At 45.5% G+C, this 25698-nt stretch overlaps 1 protein-coding gene across 1 annotated transcript in view; it reads right to left on the bottom strand.

Moving 5' to 3' along the window:
• Positions 1-25698, bottom strand: part of LOC140421027 (ATP-binding cassette sub-family C member 5-like) — a 347909-nt gene that overhangs the window by 204642 nt on the left and 117569 nt on the right. Inside the window, exons 7-11 of the mRNA XM_072505322.1 lie at positions 25303-25450; positions 24317-24465; positions 23578-23685; positions 8822-9184; positions 1134-1205 (exon numbers count right to left, since the gene is read on the bottom strand). Of these exons, the coding sequence (XP_072361423.1) occupies positions 1134-1205; positions 8822-9184; positions 23578-23685; positions 24317-24465; positions 25303-25450 (840 nt within the window). The remainder of the gene's footprint in view (positions 1-1133; positions 1206-8821; positions 9185-23577; positions 23686-24316; positions 24466-25302; positions 25451-25698) is intronic.

The following is a 25698-nucleotide window of genomic DNA, read 5'->3' as shown; positions in this document are numbered from 1 at the left end:
ACCCTATTTTAATTTTTGGATTTAATGTACCTAGACAGAATCCAATTATTAGATCTCAATTTTAATTCTAAAATCAGTATCTGAAAGATAGTGATGTGTTCGCTAAGCTATCATGCTTACCGGGTGTTTATCGGCGCCTGAAGCACCGAGAAACACCACACTGTCTATCGGGACTGTATATAAATTCAGGGCCTCAGCGGGGAACTCCCCACCGAGGCCGCGCTGAGTCCTGTTTCCTGCAGTGAGGAGCTCCGCTTGCCAGAGCTCCTCAGTGCAGGAAGAGATCGGGATGTCATTTTTAAATGGCGTCCTGATCTCTCGACCCCCGACGCGCCCCCCGACGCAACCCCCAAACCCACCAAAGCCCCATCTCACCTATAAGAGAGTCCTCGGGCCCCTGCATCCCGCCTCACAAAGGCAGGGAACCCACCGGCCCGACCCCAACGGGGTTAGATCCCAACGCCTCAGATAGATCCCAGGAGTGCATATTAGAGTGAGACTAGCTGACTCGCTCTCATATGCAGATTTGCAAAATACTGATCCCGCCAACAATGGGCAGGATCCAGATCGCAACGTTTCGCGAGATCGCATAAGATCTTGCAAGGCATGGCGAGCCGGCGAGATCCCAGAAGAAAGATCGCCCAGCATCTACTGGCCATGTCATGCCGCCATTCGGGCACTATACAGCTGGTAGATCACACTCTATGACTGAGTATGTGATGTGTAGCAGCTGTGAAATCCATATTCATTGAAAGCATGGTTGATGATTACATTAATAAGATGTGGAAAAAATGCCACAAATGGGGGAAAATATATTACAGAAGTGAAAATAATGTAACAAGCAGCAATTTTCACCATTAACTTTGCTCCACTTGATTCATCTTGCTCTCCAATTCTGCACTGCTACTCCAGTGACTGAAGACTCTTCAAGCTCTTAATATTCTCCATAACTTAATCTGTTTTTAATTAATGTTAAACCTATGGCCTACAATGTACCTGTAATCTTTAACAATAGGGCACACTAAACAGAGCCCACTATTTTTTATTCAGTATAATAGCTATACAGATTTCTGAGGTATAGTTTTTGTTTTTTAAAAGCAAATTACTTTATTTAAAATAGAGCCAGATCTTACCTGACCCAAGATAGCTGATATCAAGGAACTTTTTCCACTTCCCACACTTCCGCAGATTCCCACCAGTTTGCCCTCGAAAATAAAGGGGAGAACAAGGGTTACAATCTATTAAATGGAGACATAATCTATATTTCTAAGATGCTAGCTGGAAAGATTAAGGTAGAATTTGACAGTCGCCTGTCGGGAGATTTCCAAGCAACCATAAAGTCTCTCGGATGGCCTTCCCACTGACCCAACCTTCCACATTATGATGGGCCATCCTAGGCTGCCCCCCTGCCATCGCCCCAGTTGAGGTCCTAAGGCACAATTTCTAACCACATAAGGACCATTTCCCACCCAGCCTCAATTTTAAGACAGGTGGAAAGAGTTCAGGAACAGGGGGAGACCTGGAAAGTCACCTTGCTTAGGCCTTGAGTAGGAATTTTGGAGCAGAGAGAGGAAGATAGGTGCTGTCAACCAGTGACAGAAATAGCTTGAAGTACTGAAAGACAATGCTACACACAAACAGCCACTTAAAGAACACTTTCAGACACGTTCTAATATTTGATGTATGTACATATGCACAGATGATGGCCAAAATTCTCCGCCGCCCACCGCCAGTATCAGGGTTCCTAATGCAGCGAGGAATCAGACTCTGGGGTAGAAAAGAGGGGGGGTGGGGGGGGTGGCCAACCATGGGACCTCACTGTCGGGTCTCCTGCTCATAATGGTGGCCCGGTAGTAGGATTCCCTTAGGAGTCGCTCATAATCCTTGCCATAAATTTGCATGTGAAGGAAAGTGAATTACTTCCTGTTCTGCACTCACAGGGTTGAAATTCACCTCCGGGGGAGAGCATGGTTTCCCAAATGGAGAATTTTGTCTGGTATCTCACATGCTTTACAGGATTGATGAGATAGGGCTGGAATTTGGTTACAGCTGATTTTTGAGCACAATGGCCATAATTCCTAACCTGCCCATGAAGATCAAAGTGAGAAAAATGCAATTTTTGTTTATACACCTTAGCGACATAATTTCAGGGTTGTTGAGATCAGCTGTGGTCCTGCACCCACTCATCTCCTTTGATCATAATGTTGCCTAATTAATTTAGCCTCTCAGGATAAGACAACCGTCTCATTCCAGGAATCAAGCTAACGGACCCGAGGACCCCCCAACAGGTAAGATGGGACATTGTGGGGGGGGGGAGGGGTGTCCGGGGTTGTGCTGGGAGGTCGAGAGGTTGGAGCGCCATTTTAAAATGGCACCTTGATCCCTCCCTGTGCTGACGAGCAGATCTGTTCAGTGCTGGAAATGAAGCTAAGTGCCCCGCCGAGGTTCGATAGCACCCTAAGCGCCAGGAAACACCCTGCTAAATCAGCCGACAATAGGACTCTGTTTTTTCCCATTATGTCGCGCCCATGGTGTCACTAGTTAAACTCCATAATATAGCCACTGTTAAAGAGAGGGCTGCAAGGTGCAGACCTGGAGATGTCGGCTAACAAGAAGCCAGACATCCAAGGTGAAAAGATTTGTGACACCTTAATACAATTGCCGTGGCTGGGTATCTGAAAAATTGTGTGGAACCTGAATGCCTGTCGCAATCCAGGGCAGAGGAATACTGAAAGACGAGGTTGAAATCCTGGATGTAGATCCTTGGTGAAGTCATCCAAGAGAAAGCCTTGTGTGGGAGAAGATTTCAAAGTGTGGACTTCGAGAGTGGAATTTGGAAACCTTTGTGTGAAAGCCAGTGTTCCAGTGAAGCCAATTGGCTCACAGTGTGATTAGTGTCTGGACGGATTTGATAAGAAATCCACAGAAGTTGCTTTGGGTGGCATTTGTCACTTGGTTTCAGAGTGTAGTGTGTCTGACCACATTTTGCCTATTGATTTACATGGACTGGATACTTACTAAGAACATTAGAGTACAAGATCAATTTTGGTAACTTGTACAATTCTTATAAATCTGTGTATATCTTTAAAGATATAGGTAGGGTGAAGGAGTAGGGTATTATACTTAATCTGTTTATTAAATATTTTATTCTTCTGTTAACAGTTAATTGGGAATCGTAAAATTTACAGTACAGAAGGAGGACATTCAGCCCATCGAGTCTACACTGTCCCTTGGAAAGAGCACACTATTTAAGCCCATGCCTCCACCCTATCCCTGTAACCCAACCTAACCTTTTTGGACACTAAGGGGCAATTTAGCATAGACAATTCACATAACGTGCACACCTTTGGACTGTTGGTGGAAACCAGAGCACCCGGAGGAAACCCACGCAGACACGAAGAGAAAGTGCAAACTCCACACAGTCATCCGAGGCTGGAATTGAACCCGGGTTCCTGGAGCTGTGAGTCAGCAGTGCTAACCACTGTACCACCATGCTGCCCTGTAACTCTGTTCATCCACGACTCTAAACAAAAAGTCAAAGCTAGGTCCTTCGAGCCAGGTTCCATTCTGGGACCTGACTGTAGCATCAGCTGAGATTTTTACATTAAAAATAAATGTTGAGTGCAATTTCTAAAACCCGAATACCTACCATGGGCTTAAGTAGTGTGGAAGCATGGGCTTAAGTAGTGTGCTCTTTCCAAGGGCCAGTGCAGACTCGATGGGCCAAATGTTAGCACTGCTGACTTAGTGGAATGAAACACAATAAAAGTGGCAGGGGTCAGAGATGTATTACAGCTGCAGCATGTGATGATATATGAACAGTTGTTTGATCCATGGCATCCACATCTGCAGTGTCTGCAGCTTGGGGTACTTTGGCTTGAGGAGGATTGAGGAGCTGAATTCCATGCTTTGGATACTGCGATGCATCAAGGAGGGGAAACGTATCTGGACGTTTTGTTCCAGGAGACAGTTACACCCCTTAGTCCAGGTACTTCAGATTTGGTCAATGATCAGAGGCAGGAGGGTGTGACTGCAAGAGGGGCAGGTATGAGGATTCAGAATGAAGGAGCCTCAGCCCTTGCAATTGTCCAAACGATGGATGAGCAAACTGACCACAACACCATGTTTCAGGGGGGCATTCAAGTGGAGGTAGTAAAAATGAATATAGTTGGAGTAGAGATAGTAGTTTGGGATTTATTGAGAGCACTGGGCAATAAATAAGATCAGAGGTATAGCTCAAAGACTGGTGAGCGAGAAATGGATTTTGATTCATGGGGCACTGGCACCAACATAGGCAGCGTTTGGGGAGGGAGAATGTTGGGTAGGGTTATTTTCGCCATGGAAAAGTTTCAGGTGAAGCTAAGCCTCATAATCTGCTCTCTTTTGCAATAGTTGCATGGAATCCATGTTGCCTCCTGCTATTTCATTTCCACCTCCCAATGCTCTTCCTCCTCTTGCGATGGCCTCAGATTGGCAGGGAGTAATGGCTGTACCCTCATAATGGCTTGGCTGGCCATTACGAATCAGTATACTAGGGAGGCATGTGGCACAGTGGATAGCACTGGGACTGCGGTGCTGAGGACCCGGGTTCGAATCCTGGCCCTGGGTCACTGTCCGTGTGGAGTTTGCACATTCTCCCCATGTCTGCGTGGGTTTCACCCCCATAACCCAAAGATATGCAGGTTAGGTGGATTGGCCACGCTAAATTGCCCCTTAATTGGAAATAAAATAATAATTGGGTACTCTAAATTTATTTTAAAAAGGAATCGCACACTGTGACGAACTGGGAATCTCCTTCTGGTTCTCCGCCAAAGACTAGGTGTTGTTCAAAAGGCTAATTGTCTGCTCCCTAATATTATGGGTGGCTCCCTGCCCTTCATTGCAGGCCCATTCTGTTTGCATGGTGAGACAGTGGAAGGAGGGGGTCAGCGCCTTCCAAATGCTGTGATGAACCTAAAATTATGAGATATTTGCTATGTCCCCGACTACTGTCAAAGACATAAAAGCTCAGGCCTTCATAGCCATTAGGAGAACCATCCTCTTTCTAGTGCAAGAATGAAGACAGCTGCATAGTTTTTTTGTCTGCAACATAACAGCAGATGCAAAAGTGAAACGTCGAAGCATTACGAGAAAGGTGAAGGAGGGGAAGGCTTCTCAAACAAAGGCCCTACGTAGCAGCATGGATCTTCCAAGAGCAATATTCCGACATTCAAATCAGCCAGCAGCAATGCATGAGGAGGCTCAGATTTTCCCATTAGGTTGTCCCGGAGCTATGCATAAGACCATAAGACATAGGAGTGGAAGTAAGGCCATTCGGCCCATCGAGTCCACTCCACCATTCAATCATGGCTGATTTCAACTCCATTTACCCGCTCTCTCTCCATAGCCCTTAATTCCTTGAGAAATCAAGAATTTATCAACTTCTGTCTTAAAGACACTCAACGTCCCGGCCTCCACCGCCTTCTGTGGCAATGAATTCCACAGACCCACCACTCTCTGGCTGAAGAAATTTCTCCTCATCTCTGTTCTAAAGTGACTCCCTTTTATTCTAAGGCTGTGCCCCCGGGTCCTAGTCTCCCCTGCTAATGGAAACAACTTCCCTACATCCACCCTATCTAGGCCATTCATTATCTTGTAAGTTTCTATTAGATCTCCCCTCAACCTCCTAAACTCCAATGAATATAATCCCAGGATCCTCAGACGTTCATCGTATGTTAGGCCTACCATTCCTGGGATCATCCGTGTGAATCTCCGCTGGACCCGCTCCATGCTGCTACGTAGGGCCTTTGTTTGAGAAGCCTTCCCCTCCTTCACCTTTCTCGTAGTGCTTCGACGTTTCACTTTTGCATCTGCTGTTATGTTGCAGACAAAAAGGTTCTGAAACAACTGCTACTGATACTCCACTGTCCTCCCTAACTGTAATGACCAACCTTACAAAACACACCCAACAATCCTCCACATTGTTTCCAACAATTTTGTCTGAGTGCGTACGAATGAAAGGCACCTCTTCTGCAACTTTTTGAGTGGTCCTTTAAATAGCCCTAGTTCAAGGTCCACTGTATGTGATTAATGCATGTGTAGACAACACCCCTGCCTTTAAAGTTTGCAAATCTGGCATTACATCATCCGGTTAGACTGTGTAACTTCATGATAATGTGCATAATGGTCCAGCGGATATAGGGGACATATCTACAGCATCATTCTTCAGCATTGGCTGTGCAGGAAGTGGCCAACAATGTAGCCTACACTCGGTAATTGTGAAAGACCTCCAGACCACTTCTATAAATGTGGCCACGGAAACAATAATTGCCTGTAATATCCTTGGAAAAGGACAATAGATGAGCTACAAGAATGATTCCTAGTCATGAAGAACCTTAGTTACTCAGATAAGCTCAAAGAGGCAAGTCTTTACTTCAGGGCAATGTAGACATAAGAGGTAACCCGATGGAGATATGTGAAATAATGAAAGGAGTGAATGTGTGCCTCTTGATAGATTCCGTAGGAAAGAAAAGATCACTGCAATTCAGGATAACTAAATACTTTCATTAATACTAGGCCGATCAGTTATTGGAAACTCCATTGCTTATTTGAAAATCACCAATCAAGTAAACAAGCATTATCTTTCTCAATCATGATAACTTATAAATTATATACTTAAGAAATCATGCATACATAAACAGTTGATTCCCCGATATATGAACTGGCTATCACGTCTTTACACATGACCGCACAAATTACTGAACTCACTTAATTAAACCAGTATAACTTGTTTTAGTATAATCCAAAATAATCAACTGCTCTGGAATAAATAAAGTAACATTTAACTAAAATTCCACATCAGAACATACTGAACATGGGGAGAGTTTTCCTCACAGCTTTCTGTTTAAAAACATTCAAATCCAAGTATCTTCATTTTTTAAATGTCACTGTGTTCGCAAGCTGAACTGGCCCGACAGCCACTGTGACTAGGGACCTTTAAGTCTGATGAAAAGTACATCCAAAATATCAGTGGGATTCTCCATTCTCCACCGCTGTGATTGAAAATGCCGATCCTGGTCCATTCTCCTGGTCTGAGTTTTTTAAATTCTTACATGGCTTTCTCAGCCTGTACTGCTCTGCATGACAGTTGCCAGTGAAGAATCAAAGCAGAAACACTTTCTGACATCTGCTACCCCAGACAAAAGCCTTTAGAACAGCAGCTGTTACAAGTTTTAGAGGCTTCCTCAATAGCCCAGAACAAATGCAAAATTTCTATTTAATTTCACAGAGAAATGTCTTTCACCAGTCTATTATTGACAATTTAGTGGTTCTGACACAGCTGCTTGATGGATTGTTTATTTATTTCCCATCACATTTTAATGCATCTCAAGTACCCTGCTTTGATGCTGACCACAATATTTACCAATACTTTTTTAAAAATTACTTCATCTGAGTGACAAAGCCAGGGCTCAGAGTGTGGACAGGCGAACCCCTAATCCAGCTCCTTGCCTGCTCCAAAAACCAACTCAAACTGAATCCAATTCATGGTCTCCACAAGAGAGACAAACCAGATCCAGGCATTGCAACTGATCCCACGCTCGTCTTAGCCAAAAGGCCAAGAAGCGATATTTACCAATACTCTTGTTGACAGCTCTTCACCACATCAAAGAAGCTAAGTGGTCTCACTTCCTCTTTGATTACAGCAGAAAGCTGATTTGCATTGTAAGGGAGGAGGGGCCTGCAGGTGGACTCAGTGATTGGACCACCAGCTCAAAATGGTGACCCAATACCGAGATTCCAATGGAATCTGGCCAGCTCCCCACCATGCATAAATTTACATGGTACAGGCGTGAGGCTTGTACCTGGGCGCCGCTTTCAGCGTCAGCACGAATGTGCTGTGATTCTCTAATAGCGGGAGCACTTAGATTCTCGAAAGGAGAATCCCAGCCATCATCTCCTGTCTTTTCTCTTTACCATTGCTGACTGGCCTGATGTGTAGATCTGGTATTTTCCATTATTATTTCAGAATATCAGCATTTGCTGTTCTTTTTTTTCTTGTTATGATCTTCCTGTTGAGCTTTGGCTTTCAAAGGGTGCAATATAAGTTGATCGCAGAAGTAAACCAAGATTTAACTAAGGCCATGTATGCATATTTTGCAATCAAAAATTCCATAATTAATTGTATTTTTACTTACTGAATAACCATAAATCAGTTATTCTCAAAATGTTTTACCTGTCATTATACCCTTTTATAAAAGTTATTCTGAGCAATGCTACTGGAGATTTGCTCATCTGGTACAAGTCCACTGACCCCCCAGACATCATTTCCAATATGCTCTAATGTGCTATAAAAGTTTTTTTTAATCCTCACAAAAAAAGAGAAACAAAAGTAGCCCTTTAAGGGCGAGGTTCTCTTCAACTGCAGCCTAATATTTAAAACACTTTCCAATTGGCAATGTTCTCTGATAAACAAAAACTAAACTGATCAATTGTTGACTTAAAAGTTCATAATTCCACTTTAGCAGAAGAATAATGAATTTTAGTGTGATGTCATGCTCCTTTTCTGATTAAAGGACATTTTGATTTAATTTCCTATTTAACATGTATTGTAGTATTTGACATGTATTCTGGTTTTGCAATGATTTACTAAACCAAATGTTAAATAATTGTCCCATCCCTAGTGATGACATCCCTAATAAGCACAAGCATTCACCATAAAAGTATATTTAACAAAATTATATTTCTGCTTAGAAATAAATCAGCAACCAATTAAAAACATCTCATTAAAGACTTAGAACAGGAATTCTGATGCATAACATCTTGAAAACATGAGTAAGTATACCTGTTCCACAGTTAGGTTGATGTTGTGCAAGACGCTCTGAGGTTTGAGCTTTGGAGGTGATAAATTTACATGTACGTTGTCACAGTCAAATTGCATTTTAGTGTCAAATAACAGATGGTCATTTTGTTCAGCAAGTGAGCTCTCTGTGTCACCTTCAACATAAACATTCTTCCTTTTATTGTTCAGCGCTTTCTCCTTTTCTGTTATCTTCTTTATTTCATCCTTGTTTAAGTTTGATGGCCAGTTTAAGGAACAGGTACTGCTGTTTTCCCATGCCAAGCTAGCGTTCTGAAACTCTATGGCACTATGTGGACTATCGGGTTCTTTCCTTACAACTTCTAGTTCTTCCATCAAAAGCAAATGCTGAAGAGATGAGGAGACAAATTGATATAAATGTAATGAAATAATGTTCCTGAAATATTACAAAATACTTCACTTTGGGAGCAGAGCTGAGCGGGAGAAATTCAGAGTGGAGCCTGGGAATGTAAGTGATATAAAAACTTACCTCGGGGATTCTGAGGCCTTCACTTTGGTAGCAGAGCAACGCAGGAGAAATTCAGAGGGGGAAAGAACTGAAAAGTGGCATCACAGGAAGGCTGTGATTTGATTGGCTAATAGCGAAGCTGTGCTAAATTTGAAAATCCATCTAAATTACTGGTTATAAATTACTTTCAGACTGAGGTAATCGGGATGAATATTTTAAAAAGGAGTTTAAATTTTTTTTTAATCCAAATTAGAAACAAATTAAATAAAATAGAGATGGAGGGTCAAGTGATGTGCTGTTCCTGCATGATGTGGGAGCTGGTAGACCCCATTGTGGTTCCCAGATACCACGTCTGTAGTAAGTGTTGGTTGCTCGAGGAACTCCGGCTCAGAGTTGATGAGCTGGATTCTGAGTTTTGGACGCTGCGACACATCAAGGAGGGTGAGAGGTACCTGGACATTGTTTCAGGAGGCAGTCACACCCATTAGATTAAATACCATGAAATCAGCCAGTGGTCAGGAACAGGAGGGTGTGGCTGTGAGTGAGGCAGGTAGAGGGATCCAGGAGGTAGGGTTGCAGGAGCCAGAGCCCTTGACCATGTCCAACAGATTTGAGATTTATCCTCCCAGTATGGACTGAAAGGACGATGAGCAAACTGACCACAGCACCGTGGTACAGGGAGCTGTTCACGTGGGGGGAGGGGGATGGAGAGAGAGAAAAGAAATGTGGTCGTAATTGGGGATAGTATAGTTAGGGGCATTGACATTGTTATTTGTGACCAGGATCGAGAATCCTGAAGGTTGTGTTGCCTGCCTGGGTGCTCGGGTTCCTACGTAGGATATCTCATCTGGGCTGCAGAGGAACTTGGAGTGGGAGGGTTAGGATCCAGTTGTCGTAGTCCACGTAGATACCAATGACCTAAGTAGAACAAGGACAGAGGTTCTGCTTAGGGAGTATGAACAGCTAGGAGCCAAATTAAAAGCAGAGCCAAAACGGTAATAATCTCTGCATTACTACCTGAGCCATAAGCTAATTGGCGTAGGATCAATAAGGTTAAGGAAATAAATGTGTGGCTCAAAGATTGGTGTGGGAGAAATGGGTTTGAAATCATAGGACATTGGCACCACTACTGAGGAAGAGGGGACCTGTTCCGATAGGAGGGTCTTCATCTGAATCATGCTGGGACTAGGGTCTTGGCGAATCACATAACTGGGGCTGGAGGTAGGGCTTTAAACAAAATAGTTTTGGAGGGGGGGGGTTCAGTTGTATGGAGAATTAGAAAATCAAAGTTAAAGGAGAAGTTAGTAGTGCAGGTTAATTGGACAGCAGGTTAATTGGTACGATCATGGCCCCGGGTCACTGTCCGTTTGGAGTTTGCAATTCTCCCAGTGTCTGTGTTAAAAAGACCCTGATGGAAGTTATGTACAGGCAGTAGTCAGGATGTGGGCCAGAAAATAAATCATGAGATAGAAAAGGCATATAATAAAGATAATAGTACAATAATCATGGAAAGGGACAATCAGGTTCGTAGTGGACCCTAAGAAAAGGAATTTGTGGAATGTCTAACAGATTTTTTTTGGAGCAGCTTGCAACAGAGCCCACTAGGGAACAGGGAATACTGTATTTGGTGATGTGTAATGAAGCAGACTTGATCAAGGAACTTAAAGTGAAGAACCCCTTAGTGGGCAGTGACCACAATATGATAGAATTTACCCTGCAGTTTGTGGTAGTAACCACTAGTAGTATATTACATGTTTACGGCACTGCCCGTATAGTAGAAGTACATGGGTAAATCCCTACCTGCTGGCTCCGCCCATTAGGCGGCGTATAAATGTGTGTGCTCGCCGGTGCTGCAGCCATTCTGGTTCCAGCTACAGGAGGCACCACATCTTGCTCAATAAAGCCTCGATTATTTCACTAGTCTCATCTTTGTGGTAACTGATAGTGCATCAATTTATTGAGCAAAATTTTTTAAACGATGGATCTCCGCATCAAGCCTGATCGCCTGCAGCTGAGCCTTCAAGCAGCCAACGGTACGTCCGCCTTTGACCACTGGCTACCCTGCTTCGAAAGCTACCTCCGAACAGCCGCTGAGGAATCCTCGAACTCGCAGAAGGTCCAAGTCCTCTATTCATGGCTGAGCCCTGACATTTTTCCTCTCATCCGGGATGCGCCCACCAACTTCGAAGCGATGGAGCTCCTGAAGGGACATTACGTTTGTCCAGTCAATCAAGTATACGTCAGGCACCTCCTGGCCACGAGACAGCAACTCCCCGGGAAGTCTCTGGACGATTTCTGGCGTGCCCTGCATATCCTAGATGCTTAAGTTACGGGCATGAAGTCTGCGTACATCCTCCAGCGGCTACTGGAAGGAGGTACGCTTGATCTTGCAGGAACTAGGCAGCTCGCTAATTTGATAGAAGTGGCCTCCCGTAACGTTCAGTCCTACGCCCCCGACCGCGCAGCATCCTCGTGGGCATCGTGGGCCCTACCAGCTGCTGACTTCAGCTCACCGCAAGCCTGCACCGCGCGGCAGCCAGCCAACTCTGGGGGGTCCAAGTGCTATTTCTGTGGGCAAAACAAATACCCCAGGCAGAGCTGCCCGGCGCGGATCGCAACCTGCAACGGCTGTGGGAAGAAGGGACACTTTGTTTCTGTTTGCCAGGCCCAGTCGGTCACCGCTGTTTCCAGGCCCGGCATTCCTACACCCCCCACGTGCGACCCAGGGGCGCCGCCATTTTCCCCTTCGCAAGCCACGTGCGGCCCGTGGGCGCCACCATCTTCTTCACCGCAGCCACGTGCGGCCCGTGGGCGCCGCCATCTTTGATGCTACTCACCATGTGCGCCCCGTGGCCGCCGCCATCTTCGGCACCATTTTGGACGGCGCCTCAGGACCACTGCTCGCCTGGACGCTCATCGCCTGCCGCTACCTCCACCACCGCTGACCAGCCCGGGACCACCAGCATCTGCCGCAGCTCGCCTCTATCACCCTGGATCAGTCCCGGCCCCGCAACCTCGCGACGACGACGGTGAAGATCAGTGGGCACGAGACCACCTGCCTTTTTGACTCCAGGCGCACAGAGAGCTTCTTCCATCCCACGACGGTAAGGCGCTAATCCCTCCCAGTACACCCCTTCACCCAGAAAATCTCCCTGGCCTCTGGATCCCATTCTGTGGAAATCCGGGGATACTGCATCACGATCCTCACCATCCAGGATGTAGAGCTCAGCAACTTCCGGCTCTACGTTCTCCCCCACCTCTGCGCTGCCGTTACTCGGCCTGGACTTTCAGTGCCATCTCCAAAGCCTAACCGTAAAATTTGGCGGACCCCTACCCCACCTCACCTCCACCTTCCTTGTATGCGAACCTCACCCCGAATTGCAAACCCGTCGCCACTAGGAGCAAACGGTACAGTGTCCAGGATAGGACCTTCATCAGGTCGGAGGTCCAACAGCCTCTGCGGGAAGGGGTCATTGAGGCCAGCAACAGCACCTGGAGAGCTCAAGTGGTAGTAGTAAAGACTGGGGATAAGCACAGGATGGTCATTGACTACAGTCAGACCATCAATCGGTACACGCAGCTCGACGCGTACCCCCTCACACGCATATCTGACATGGTCAATCAGATTGCGCAGTATCGAGTCTTTTCCTGAAGTCCGCCTACCACCAGCTCCCCATCCGCCCGGAGGACCACCAATACACTGCCTTCGAAGCAGATGGCCGCCTCTATCACTTCCTTAGGGTTCCCTTTCGGCGTCATTAATGGGGTCTCGGTCTTCCAGCGAGAGATGGACCGAATGGTTGACCGGTACGGAGTGCGGGCCACCTTCCCGTACCTAGATAACGTCACCATCTGCAGCCATAATCAACAGGACCACGACGCAAACCTCCAAAAATTCCTCCAAACCCCTTAACCTCACATACAATAAGGAGAAATGTGTGTCCCGCACCAACCGCTTAGCCATCCTTGGCTATGTCGTGGAAAATGGAGTCCTAGCGCTCTACCCCGACTGTCATGGAACTCCCACTCCCCCACGGCCCTGAAACCATGCCTGGGGTTTTTCTCCTACTATGCCCAGTGGGTCCCTAATTATGCGGACAAGGCCCACCCACTCATTCAGTCCACAGTTTTTCCCCTGACAGCTGAGGCCCACCAGGCCTTCAACCGCATCAAGGCAGACATCGCCAAGGCCACGATGCACGCGGTCGACGAGTCCCTCCCCTTTTAGGTGGAGAGCGATGCATCGGACGTAGCTCTGGCCGTGACCCTCAACCAGGCGGGCAGGCCTTCTTTTCCCGCACCCTCTATGCCTCCGAAATTCGGCACTTCTCTGTCGAAAAGGAGGTCCATGCCATTGTGGAAGCTGTGTGGCATTGGAGGCATTACCTGGCCGGCAGGAGGTTCACTCTCCTCACTGACCAACGGTCGGTTGCCTTTATGTTTAATAATACACAGCGGGGCAAATCAAAAATGACAAGATCTTGAGGTGCAGGATCGAGCTCTCCACCTACAACTATGAGATCTTCTATCGCCCGGGGAAGCTCAATGAGCCCTCTGATGCCCTATCCCGCGGTACATGTGCCAGCGCACAAGTGGACCGACTCCGGGCTCTCCACTATGACCTCTGCCACCCGGGGGGCCACCCGGTTCTTCCATTTCATCAAGGCCCGCAACCTGCCCTACTCCATTGAGGAGGTCAGGACTGTCACCAGAGACTGCCAGGTCTGCGCAGAGTGCAAGCCACACTTCTACCGGCCAGATCGAGCGCACTTAGTGAAGGCCCCCCACCCCTTTGAGCGCCTCAGCATGGACTTCAAAGGGCCCCTCCCCTCCACCGAACGCAACACGTACTTTCTGAACATGATTGATGAGTACTCCCGGATCCCTTTCGCCATCCCATGTCCCGATGTGACATCTGCCTACCGGTAATTAAAGCACTCAACAGCATCTTCACACTGTTCGGTTTCCCCACCTACATCCACAGCGATCGGGGATCCTCTTTTATGACCGATGAGCTGCGTCAGTTCCTGCTCAGCAAGGGCATTGACTCGAGCAGGACGACCAGTTACAACCCCCGGGGAAACGGGCAGGTGGAGAGGGAGAACGGGACGGTCTGAAAGGCCGTCCTACTGGCCTTGCGGTCTAAAAATCTCCCGGTCTCCTGCTGGCAGGAGGTCCTCCCCGACGCGCTTCACTCCATCCGTTCGCTCCTCTGCACCAGACTAACGGAGACCCCTGACGAACGGGTGTTTGCCTTCCCCAGGAAGTCCACCTCCGGGGTCTCGCTCCCAACATGGCTGACAGTTCCTGGACCCGTCCTCCTTCGGAAGCATGTACGGATCCATAAGTCGGAAAAGTCCACTTCCTACATGCAAACCCGCAGTATACCTACATGGCACATCCCGACGGGCGCCAGGACACAATGTCCCTCTGGGACCTGGCACCCGCTGGATCCACACCCACGCCCCCCGACCTGACACTCTCTTCCCCCCCCCACCCCGGTTGCCTCATTCACCCCTGCGCCACTCACCCTCCTCCCTCCAGCGAACCTCACTGCAGCCCCCGCCCCAGTAGGATCCGTCCTCCCACTGGTTCCACTCAGGGGTGACGAAGGCGAGGACAACACGCTCCCGGAGTCGCAAGTGACCAAGTCGGCGCCCACATCACCAGCAGGACTGAGGCGATCGCAGAGGAGGGTCAAGGCCCCCGACAGACTGAACTTGTAATGTTTTCCACCACCCCCGCCGGACTCTTTTTAAACAGGGGGTGAATGTGGTAATCACCACTAGTAGTATATTACATGTATTATGGCACTGCCCGCATAGTAGAGGTACATGGGTAACTCCCTGCCTGCTGGCTCCACCCAGTAGGCGGTGTATAAATGTGTGTGCTCGCCGGTGCTGCAGCCATTCTGGTTCCAGCTACAGGAGGCACAACATCTTTGCTCAATAAAGCCTCGATTATTCCACTACTCTCGTCTTTGTGGTAATTGATAGTGATCACAGTTTGAGAGAAAGAATCTGGAATCAGATGTAACGGTATTACAATTAAATAAAGGTAACTACAAAGACATAAGGGCTGGTCAGTCTTGATTGGAAGGGGTGCCTAACAGAGAAGACAGTGGAACAGCATTGGCAGGAGCTTTTGGGGGTTATTCGGGAGGCACAACAAAAATTCATCCCAAGGAGGAAACATGCTAAGGGTAGGACGAGGCATCAGTGGCTGATGAGAGAAGTCAAGGACAGCATAAAAGAAAAAGAAAAAGCACATAAGGTGGCGAGGATCAGTGGGAAGCCAGTGAGAAGCCTTTAAAAGTGAGCAGAGGACAACTAAAAAAGCAATAAGGGGGGAGAAGATGATATATGAGTGTAAGTTACCTATTAATGTTAAAGAAGACAAGGGGCGTCATTCTCCGACCCCCCGCCGGGTCGGAGAATCGCAGGGGGCTGGCGTGAATCCCGCCCCCACCAGTTGCCGAAGTCTCCGGCACCGGATATTCGGCGGAGCGGGAATCGGGCCGCGCCGGTTGGCGGGCCCCCCCCCCGCTGGATTCTCCGGCCCGGATGGGCCGAAGTCCCGCCGATAAATTGCCTGTCCCGCCGGCGTGGATTAAACCACCTTTTGAACGGCGGGACAAGGCGGCGTGGGCGGGCTCCGGGGTCCTGGGGGGGGGCGAGGGGCAATCTGGCCCCGGGGGGTGCCCCCTCGGTGGCCTGGCCCGCGATCGGGGCCCACCGATCCGCGGGCGGGCCTGTGCCGTGGGGGTACTCTTTCCCTTCCGCCTCCGCCACGGTCTCCACCATGGCGGAGGCGGAAGGGACTCCCTCCACTGCGCATGCGTGGGAAACTGTCAGCGGCCGCTGACGCTCCCGCGCATGCGCCGCCCGGAGATCTCATTTCCGCACCAGCTGGCGGGGCAACAAAGGCCGTTTTCGCCAGCTGACGGGGCGGAAATTCCTCCGGCGCCGACCTAGCCCCTCAATGTTGGGGCTCGGCCCCCAAAGATGCGGAGCATTCCGCACCTTTGGGGAGGCGCGATGCCCGTCTGATTGGCGCCGTTTTGGGCACCAGTCGGCGGACATCACACCGTTTCGGGAGAATTTCGCCCAAGAAGTTTTTTTTCAATATATAGAATGTAAGAGAGAGGCAAGAATAGACATTGGACCACTGGAAAATGACCACTGGAGAAGTAGTAATAGGAAACAAAATGGCAGAGGAACTGAATAGTTACTTTGCACCAGTCTTCACGGTGGAAGACGCCACTGGAACACCAGAACTCCAGGAGAATAAGGGGGTAGAAGTGAGTGTAATGGCCATCACTAAGGAGAAGGTTTGGGGAAAACTGAAAGGTCTGAAGGTGGATAAATCACCTGTACCGGATGGACTACACCCCAGGGATCTGAAGGAGCTAGCTGAGGAGGTTGTGGAAGCATTGGTGGTGATCATTCAGGAATCACTGGAGTTAGTGAGGGTCCCAGAGGACTGGAAAATGGCTAATGTAACACCCTTGTTTAAGAAGGGAGGGAGACAGAAGACAGGAAATTGTAGGCCAGTCAGCCTTACTTCGGTTATTGGGAAGACTTTAGTATCTATTATTAAAGTTGAGATTGCAGAGTACTTGGAAATGGATGATAAAATAGGACTGAGTCAGCATGGCTTCGTCAAAGGGAGGTCATGTCTGACAAATCTGTTAGAATTCTTTGAGGGAAGTTAGACAAAGGACATGATCGATTTAGATTTCCAGAAGGCCTTTGACAAAGTGCTGTATAGGAGGCTGTTAAATAAGTTAAGAGCCCATGATGTTCAGGGTAAGATACTGGCAATGGATAGAGGATTTTCTAACTGGCAGAAGGCCGAGAGTGGGGATAAAGGGGTCTTTTTCAGGATGGCAGCCGGTGACGTGGTGTGCCTCAGGGTTGTTGTTGGGACCACAACCTTTCACAATATACATTAACGATCTGGAAGAAGGAACAGAGGGCACTGTTGCTAAGTTTGCAGTTGATACAAAGATATGCAGAGGGACAAGTAGTATTGAGGAAGCAGGGGGGCTGTAGAAGGACTTGGACAGGCTGGAAGAGTGGCAAAGTGGCAGATGGAATATAATGTGGAAAAGCGTGAGGTTATGCACTTTGGCAGGAAGAATGGAGGCATAGACTATTTTCTAAATGGGAAAAGCTTCAGATATCAGAATCAAAGGGACTTAGGAGTCCTAGTTCAAGATCCTCTGAAGGTTAATGTGCAGGTTCAGTCAGCAGTTATCACAGATTATCATAGAATTTACAGTGCAGAAGTAGGCCATTCGGCCCATCGAGTCTGCACCGGCTCTTGGAAAGAGCACCCTACCCAAGGTCAACACCGCCATCCTATCCCCATAACCCAGTAACCCCACCCAACACTAAGGGCAATTTTGGACACTAAGGGCAATTTATCATGGCCAATCCACCTAACCTGCACATCTTTGGACTGTGGGAGGAAACCGGAGCATCCGGAGGAAACCCACGCACACACGGGGAGGATGTGCAGACTCTGCACAGACAGTGACCCAATCCGGAATCGAACCTGGGGACCCTGGAGCTGTGACGCAATTGTGCTATCCACAAGGCTACCGTGCTCCCTTAAGAAGGGAAATGCAGTGTTAGCATTCATGTCGAGAGGACTAGAATACAAGAGCAGGGATGTACTTCTGAGGTCGTATAAGGGTCTGGTCAGACCCCATTTGGAGTGTTGTGAGCAGTTTTGGGCCCCGTATCTAAGAAAGGATGTACTGGCCTTGGAAAGGGTCCAGAGGAGGTTCACAAGAATGATCCCTGGAATGAAGAGCTAGCATTATGAGGAACGGTTGAGGACTCTGGGTCTGTCCTCGTTGGAGTTTAGAAGGATGAGGGGGGATCTTATTGAAATTTACAGGATACTGAGAGGCCTGGATAGAGGATTATTCCACTCCTGGGAAAAACTAGAGGGCACAACCTCAGACTAAAGGGACGATCCGTTAAAACAGAGATAAGGAGGAATTTCTGCAGCCCAGAGAGTGGTGAATCTGTGGAACTCTTTGCCGCAGAAGACTGTATAGGCCAAATCACTGAGTGTTTTTAAGACAGAGATAGATATATTCTTGATCAATAAGGGGATCAAGGTTATGGGGAGAAGGCAGGAGAATGGGGATAAGAAAAATAGCAGCCATGATTGAATGGTGGACCAGGCGCAATGGGCCGAGTGGCCTAATTCTGCTCCTTTGTTTTATGCTTTATGGATTTGGTATTTCTAGAAGATCAAAAAATTCAAGGGTGGGGAGGTGGTTGGAGAGTCAGGGTATTGCCAGACCTCAGGCTAATGCTCTGGGGGTGTCAGTTCATATCACAATGTGTCTGCTGGTGGAATTTAAATTCAATGAAACAAACTGGAATTGAAAATGAACAACTATCAATGATTGACAACTATCAATGATTGTTGTAATAACGCATCTAGTTCACTAACCTGCCTTTACAAAGGAAATCTGTCATCCTTACCCAGTCTGACTTACACACAACTCCAGACCCACAGCCATGTGGTTGAAACTCTTAGTTTCCCTCCGAAATGTCCTAGCAAGCCACTCAGTTCAAGGGTAATTACAGATGGGTAGCAAATGCTGGTCTTGCCAGTGAGGCCGACATCCCATGAAAGAATAAAGAAAAAAAAAATCTGGCCTTTGATTTAGACTTCCAAAAGGGTGGGATATAATCCCACGTTAAAATATGCTCTATAAATGCAAGTTGATGAACAGCTGTTTAATAATTTATTGACCTCGATCATGAAATGGATGAAAGTTGGACAAATTCATTTCATTTGGGATTCTTGAAAGTCAGCCCCGCACATCTCTCCCAACAAAAATAATCTTGCGGCGATAGATGTACTTGACAGTATGTCATTTTATACAGCATTTATAATCTATTTTTCAAATTGAGCCATAACCTGTTGCTCATTGTTTTTCCTCATTTCTTCTTCCTGACAGTTTTTTGTTCTTGGAAGTTCTTATTGTCGTGTTAAAATCCAAAATTTCACACTGGCTTTGAGTATACTGTTCTCGGTGAGAAATAATACTTGAAGTCAATGGAAATAAAAATTGGGAGAAATATAAAATGAGGTGCAGCCTGGTTATTTCCCATAACACAGAACTAGGATTTATTTCTTGAGCTACAGAATTTAAAAATCATGAGTTATGTTTGCTTAGTCAGTCTACATTTAGCTTTCTGTACACAGTTTTGATCTCCATACTACGAAAAGCATATAACAGCACAGGGGAAAGTGCAGAAAAGATTTAAAAGGATGGTACCAGAACTGAAAGATTGCAATTTTCAGGAAAGTTTGAACAGGCTGAGGGGTTTTTCATTAGAAAAGAGAAGACCTGATAGGGGTCTTTAAAATTACTAATAGGTTAGCCTCATTATAACATTTAATGATCAGGGATGTGAAAAAAATGGTTCCACTTAGGGTAGAATTTAAAACGAGGGGCCATAAATCCAGTAGGGAAATAGGAGAATTGTTTGTACTTGAGAGTGGTTTGAATGTGGAATTCACTCCCACAATCAGTGGTTGAAGCAAATAACTTTGATGCATTCAAAAGGAAATCAGATGAGCACCTGAGAGAAAAAGAAATAGGAAGATATGCTGAAAGGCTGAGATTACACAGATAGAATGGTCGGAGACATGGGTGGTGTATTAACACCAGCACAGACTTTTTGGGCCAAATCGTCTGTACTGTAGATTCTATGTAAATTTACACTGAGTTACGCCAATCAGTATTCCATACTATATAGCATACCCTATTATAGAGGATTCATAGTTTTGTGGTATAATATCATACGTTTAAAGCATTATACTAATTTTCTGTTCATTGGGTTTGTCTATCAAAACTGACGTTTTGAACAGTTTTAGGAAAAATCACAATTGTAACATTCTATTAAGCAATCACAATTACAATTAGCAGATTTATTCTTACAAGATTGAGCAACAATTCACAAACTGCAGCAGCAGTGGTTCCCTCATTATAACATTTAAGATAATGGTAATTCTATTGTTTAATAAAACTTCTGATCCTTTCTAACTTACTGTTGAAGAGGAATTTTGGCTGGCTGCAATTTTCTTCCTTAGTAAGACAAGTCAAACTTGTTGGATTTTAAATTGTTGTCTGCCATGAGCAAGTTTACTCACTCATACAAAATTCTTCTCGGTGCTTGCCAAACTGGCGCTGGCTGTCCTTCCTATTCAGATGCATTTTTACACATCAGAGATTGATCCAGTAATGTGTATCATGTGACCACATTAATCTTCAGCACCTGAGCTTTCAACTACAAAATTGCTTTTGAAACTGACTTTGAAGCAATGAAAGCTTCTAAGACCAGTATTGTCCAACAGGAGTTGCTAGTGAGCCATGGATTTGCCACAACACTATTACAGCCTCAAACACTAATGTTTGTAAACGAAAATTGCATTCATGCTTTAACAGGCATTTACAGTAGCACTTCCATTATCTACATGAATAAGAGGAAGCTTCTTGATAGATAATAGGAACAGATAGGCAATTGAGCTGCACCATAACATTTCTCATTAACTGAGAGATTAGTAATAATTATATTGTGATACTAAATTAGGAATTTGATATTCTTTCCCACCCTTATTTAATTTAATTTCCAACAAAGTAATATAGGTTACGGTTTAAATCACTGATATATTGTCTCAACTATCATTCAGCTCCCTGTTTTCCACTGAGAGATAATGAACAAAGAACAATACAGCACAGGAACAGGTCCTTCAGCCCTCCAAGCCTGCGCCTGTCATGATGCCTGTCTAAACTAAACCCTTCTGAATGGCCGGGGTCCGTATCCTTCTATTCATGCATTTGTCAAAATTCGTCTTAACCGTCGCTATCGAATCTGCTTCCACCACCTCCTCCAGTAGTGCGTTCCAGACACTCACCACCCTCTGTATAAAAAAACTTGCCTCTCACATCTCCTCTAAACTGTGTCCCCTAGTAATTGGCTTTTCCACCCTGGGAAAAAGTGTATGACTGTCCACTATGTCCATAATTTTGTAAACCTCTATCAGGTCACCCCTCAACCTCTGTCGTTCCAGTGAAATCAATCTGAGTTTATCCAACATCTCCTCATAACTAATACTTTAATACTAAGACTTTACTGAAGTCCATGTAGACAACATCGACTTTCGTCAATCATCTTCGTCACTTCCACAAAAAACTCGATCAAGGTCAATTAAGGATGGGCAATAAATGCTGGAACAGCTTGCGATGCCCACGTTCCATGAACGGAAAAAAACAATACAAAGATTTCTGTCAAGGCTCCAGCAATTTCCTCTTTCGCCTCCCTCAGTATTCTGGTGTAGATCCCCTCAGGCTCTGGGGACCTATTTACCTTAATGCTTTTTAAAACACCCAAGACCTGCTTTTGGGTATCGACATGACCCAGACTATCTACACACACTTCCCTTGACTCATCATCCATCAAGTCCTTCGCTTTGGTGAATACTGATACAAAGTACTCATTTAGTACCTCGCCCATTTCCTCTGGCTCCATGCATAGACTCCCTTCTGTCCTTGAGTGGGCCAACCCTTTCCCTGGCTACCCTCTTGCTCTTTATATACGTATAAAATGCCTTGGGATTCTCCTTAATCCTGTTTGCCAAGGACTTTTCATGACCCCTTTTAGCCCTCCAGATTCCTTGCTTAAGATCTTTCCTACGTTCTTTATATTCTTCAAGCGCTTCGCCTTCTAGACCTTACGATGCTTCTTTTTTCTTTTTGACTAGGGTCACAATTTCCCTCATTACCCAAGGTTCCCCCAACTTGCTATACTTATCCTTCATCCTCACCGGATCATGCCGGTCCTGAATTCTAATCAACTGATGTTTGAAAGACTCCCACATGTCGATTTACCCTCAAGCAGCCGCTCCAATCTAAATTCTTCAGTTCCTGCCTAATATTGTTGCAATCAGTCTTCCCCCAATTTAGTACCTTCATCCGAGGACTACTTATATCCTTATTCACAAGTACCTTAAAACTTATGGAATTATGATCACTGTTTCCAAAATACTCCTCTACTGAAACTTCAACCAACTGGTCGGCTCATTCCCCAATACCAATACAGCCCCTTCCCTAGTTGGACTATTTACATATTGTTTCATGAGGTTACCTACTGAGTTTTTTTTTTAGAAAATCCTCTAATTCTGACTGACCAGATTCTCGTATAAATTTGGTAATTTCTGTCGAAAAAGATCTTACAGGGCAGCACGGTGGCGCAGTGGGTTAGCACTGTGGCCACACGGCGCTGAGGTCCCAGGTTCGATCCCGGCTCTGGGTCACTGTCCGTGTGGCGTTTGCACATTCTCCCTGTGTTAGCGTGGGTTTCGCCCCAACAACCCAAAAATGTGCAAGCTAGGTGGATTGGCCATGCTAAATTGCCCCTTAATTGGAAAAAATGAATTGGGTACTCTAAATTTATTATAAAAAAAATAAAAAGAGCTTACATAACTTACGCAATAGAGGCAAATTTACTTTAAGTGTGCATATTTGCTGACTTAACATCTGCCACCATATAGTAACCAAGGAAGTCACAACGATCAAAAAAACACTCACATGGTCTGTTTTTGTCTTATAGGATTGGATGCTTCCACCCCGCCTGCCACAAGATCACCACGGGTGGGACGCGGACCATGTAAAGGACCGTTGACCTCGGGCAGGAATTTCTGGTCGCCGGGCGGGCACAGCCAGAGAATCCCACCCATAACTTATCAATAAATCTACAAAAAGGCAAATAAAGCAAGCTCAGAAAGCACCAAATCTATACCAGAATCTGATACGCACGCCTCCAGTCTTTCCTCATCTAACTATCACTATAACCCTCTATTCCCTTCTTCATATACTTACCCAGCTTCCCTTAAGTGCATCCATTCCATAATTTCCACTTTAATCATTCCCTAGGATGACAAATTCCAAATTCTCATCTTCCTCTCGGTAAAGAAGTTTCTTTTAAATTCCCTATTTGATATCTTGGTAACTATTGATTGCCTCTTCTATGAAAAATGCTTGTTAATGTAGAAAAACAGACAAGTCCTTTTCTTGGACCTGCTGACATTTTTGAGTTAATGGCTATCTAAAATATTAAGGGACAATCATCTGCGATCAATAAATGCCATTCAACTAGTTTTATACCTGCTTAAAATTTTCAGGGACGTTATACACATTTCAACATCTGTATGGTAAATTGTAACTCTAAGGACATACCTTAAATCTGCCCACTGCAACAGATGCCTCTGACAGGGCTTTCACAGATATGGGTGTGATTTTCAGGGCAAAGGTCATTGCATTAAATACTGCAACAATTGTAAATGCCTACAGAGATAAAAGGAAACAACGTCAGAATTCGTAGTAAAAAAGAAAATGCTTGAAACATGTAGCAGGTCAGTCAGTCAGCATCTGTATGAGCAAAAACGTATCTCTTCTGGGGGCCTTCCTGACAGGGGTCTCCTTCTTTAGGATATGTGCGATTTCCTTATTTAGGGAGACTGTGGGTGGGTCTCTTTAACTAATGGAGGTCTGCTGGGGCTGGGGTGGGCAGATCTTTCATTGTGGGGGAAAGTGGCCCTGAAAGAGTTACCCCCTTGGCCAACCATGAGGTCCACCACATCAGGGCCCCACTTGCCAGGATCAGGACTGACTCTCACCTGGAGAGGCCCAGAGGACCGGTGAATCATGTGGGCCCGGAGAATATGGAACTCTGCTACCTGGGGCACGAGGAGGAGAATTCAGGCCATTATCTGGTCATTATTACATTGCTATTTGTGGGACCTTGATGTGTGCAAAATTGCCTGTCATATTTCCCACATTACAACAGTCACAACAGTGACTATATTTCAAAAATTGTTCATCGGTTGAGAAGCATTTTGGGATATTTTGAGGTCTTCAATTGTAATTTTTTTCAAGTTTATTACATTTCTACTAACTAGGAGCCAATTGAGTTTACCTGCGCTGCAGTGAGATCATATCCCATCGCCATGTGAAGTGTGAATGTGCAGCTACTGGATACTACAACCACAATTGGAGCAACACCAACTGTGATGCTCTGCACGTAGCCTGCTTTCTCCAGAAAATGTCTCTCTCTGCTTCTGATCACTGCGGGGAAAAATGAACAAATTCAATCGTGTTTTCTAAGTGATCCAGAAAAATTATTCACTTGGTGAGAGGTTCAAATACTAGGGGACAGAAGTTAAAGATTATCAAGTTAGGATTCAGAATAGAATGAAGTGGAACTTTTTTAAAAAGTCAGGTATGATAAACTTCTGGAAAGGCTAACTGGTGTACTGATTGGTTTGATATGTAGTTAGATACATTTCTGGACAGATATGGGAGAAGGGAGGCTGTACAGCAGAGACCTTCAAAAGTAGAACAGGCAACATACCTGTTGAGGAATGTTGCCTGTTCTACATTCTAAAACTCCGGATTTTCCATCACACTTCATAAGTATAGTTTTCTGTAAGATTTATTTTAAGATATTCAGAATCAGCTTGGATAAAATTTAGTTCTATGCACAACCACTAAAATATGTCTGCAGTCATATTTTCTTTAGTATCAGTGACACTTTCAAATGTTTTGAGAAAATAAGGACTGGATTTTCACTGAGTTTTCGGTATTAAAAAGTTGACATCTGTAAAATTGACCATGAAGCTCCTGGGATGTTGTAAAAATAAATACTCAACTGGTTCACTAAAGTTCTTTTGTGAAAGAATGCTTTTGTCCTTACCCAGTCTGATCTATATGTGATTCCAAAACCACAGCAACATTCTTGCTGTGTAACTTGCCCTCTGAATGGTCTGTCATGTCACTCAGTTTTATCAAACCAGTAAAACCACCTTCTCAGGGCAAAAGGAGATGGATAATAAATGCTAACCATTCCAGTGATACACTGAGAATGAAGTTTTTAAAAACCATTGGTTCTCCCAGTGAACTTACAGTGAACCTTTTCAGCAAACAATTTTTCCCAGGTGTACATCTTGATGAACCGAATGGAGTTTAGAATCTCGTGCATCAACCGTACACGTTTGTCAGTGATTGTAATGCATTGCTTCCTGAAATAAGTTGTCAGCCTAGACATAAACATCTGGGAAAACAGGAGAAAGAAATATTGTCATCAATGTTAAATCAGGAATTAATGTAAGGTGGTCAATCTATAAACAAGTAAATCACTATTCGTGTATTTTTACGAGCATGTATTAACACTATCAACTGAGCTTGTTACCTCAGCAGCCATGGCTGATAAAGATAGCAACCAGGCAGGTAGCCAGCCACCTGTAATGCTAATAACAATATACAGAGATAGCAATGATTTATAGCACCACTACAGTATTG

This window comes from Scyliorhinus torazame, chromosome 5 (assembly GCF_047496885.1).
Source record: "Scyliorhinus torazame isolate Kashiwa2021f chromosome 5, sScyTor2.1, whole genome shotgun sequence".
NCBI classification, from domain to species: Eukaryota; Metazoa; Chordata; class Chondrichthyes; order Carcharhiniformes; family Scyliorhinidae; genus Scyliorhinus; species Scyliorhinus torazame.
The sequence above is the reverse complement of the archived record's forward strand: the minus strand, read 5'-3'. Positions and strand labels throughout refer to the sequence as shown.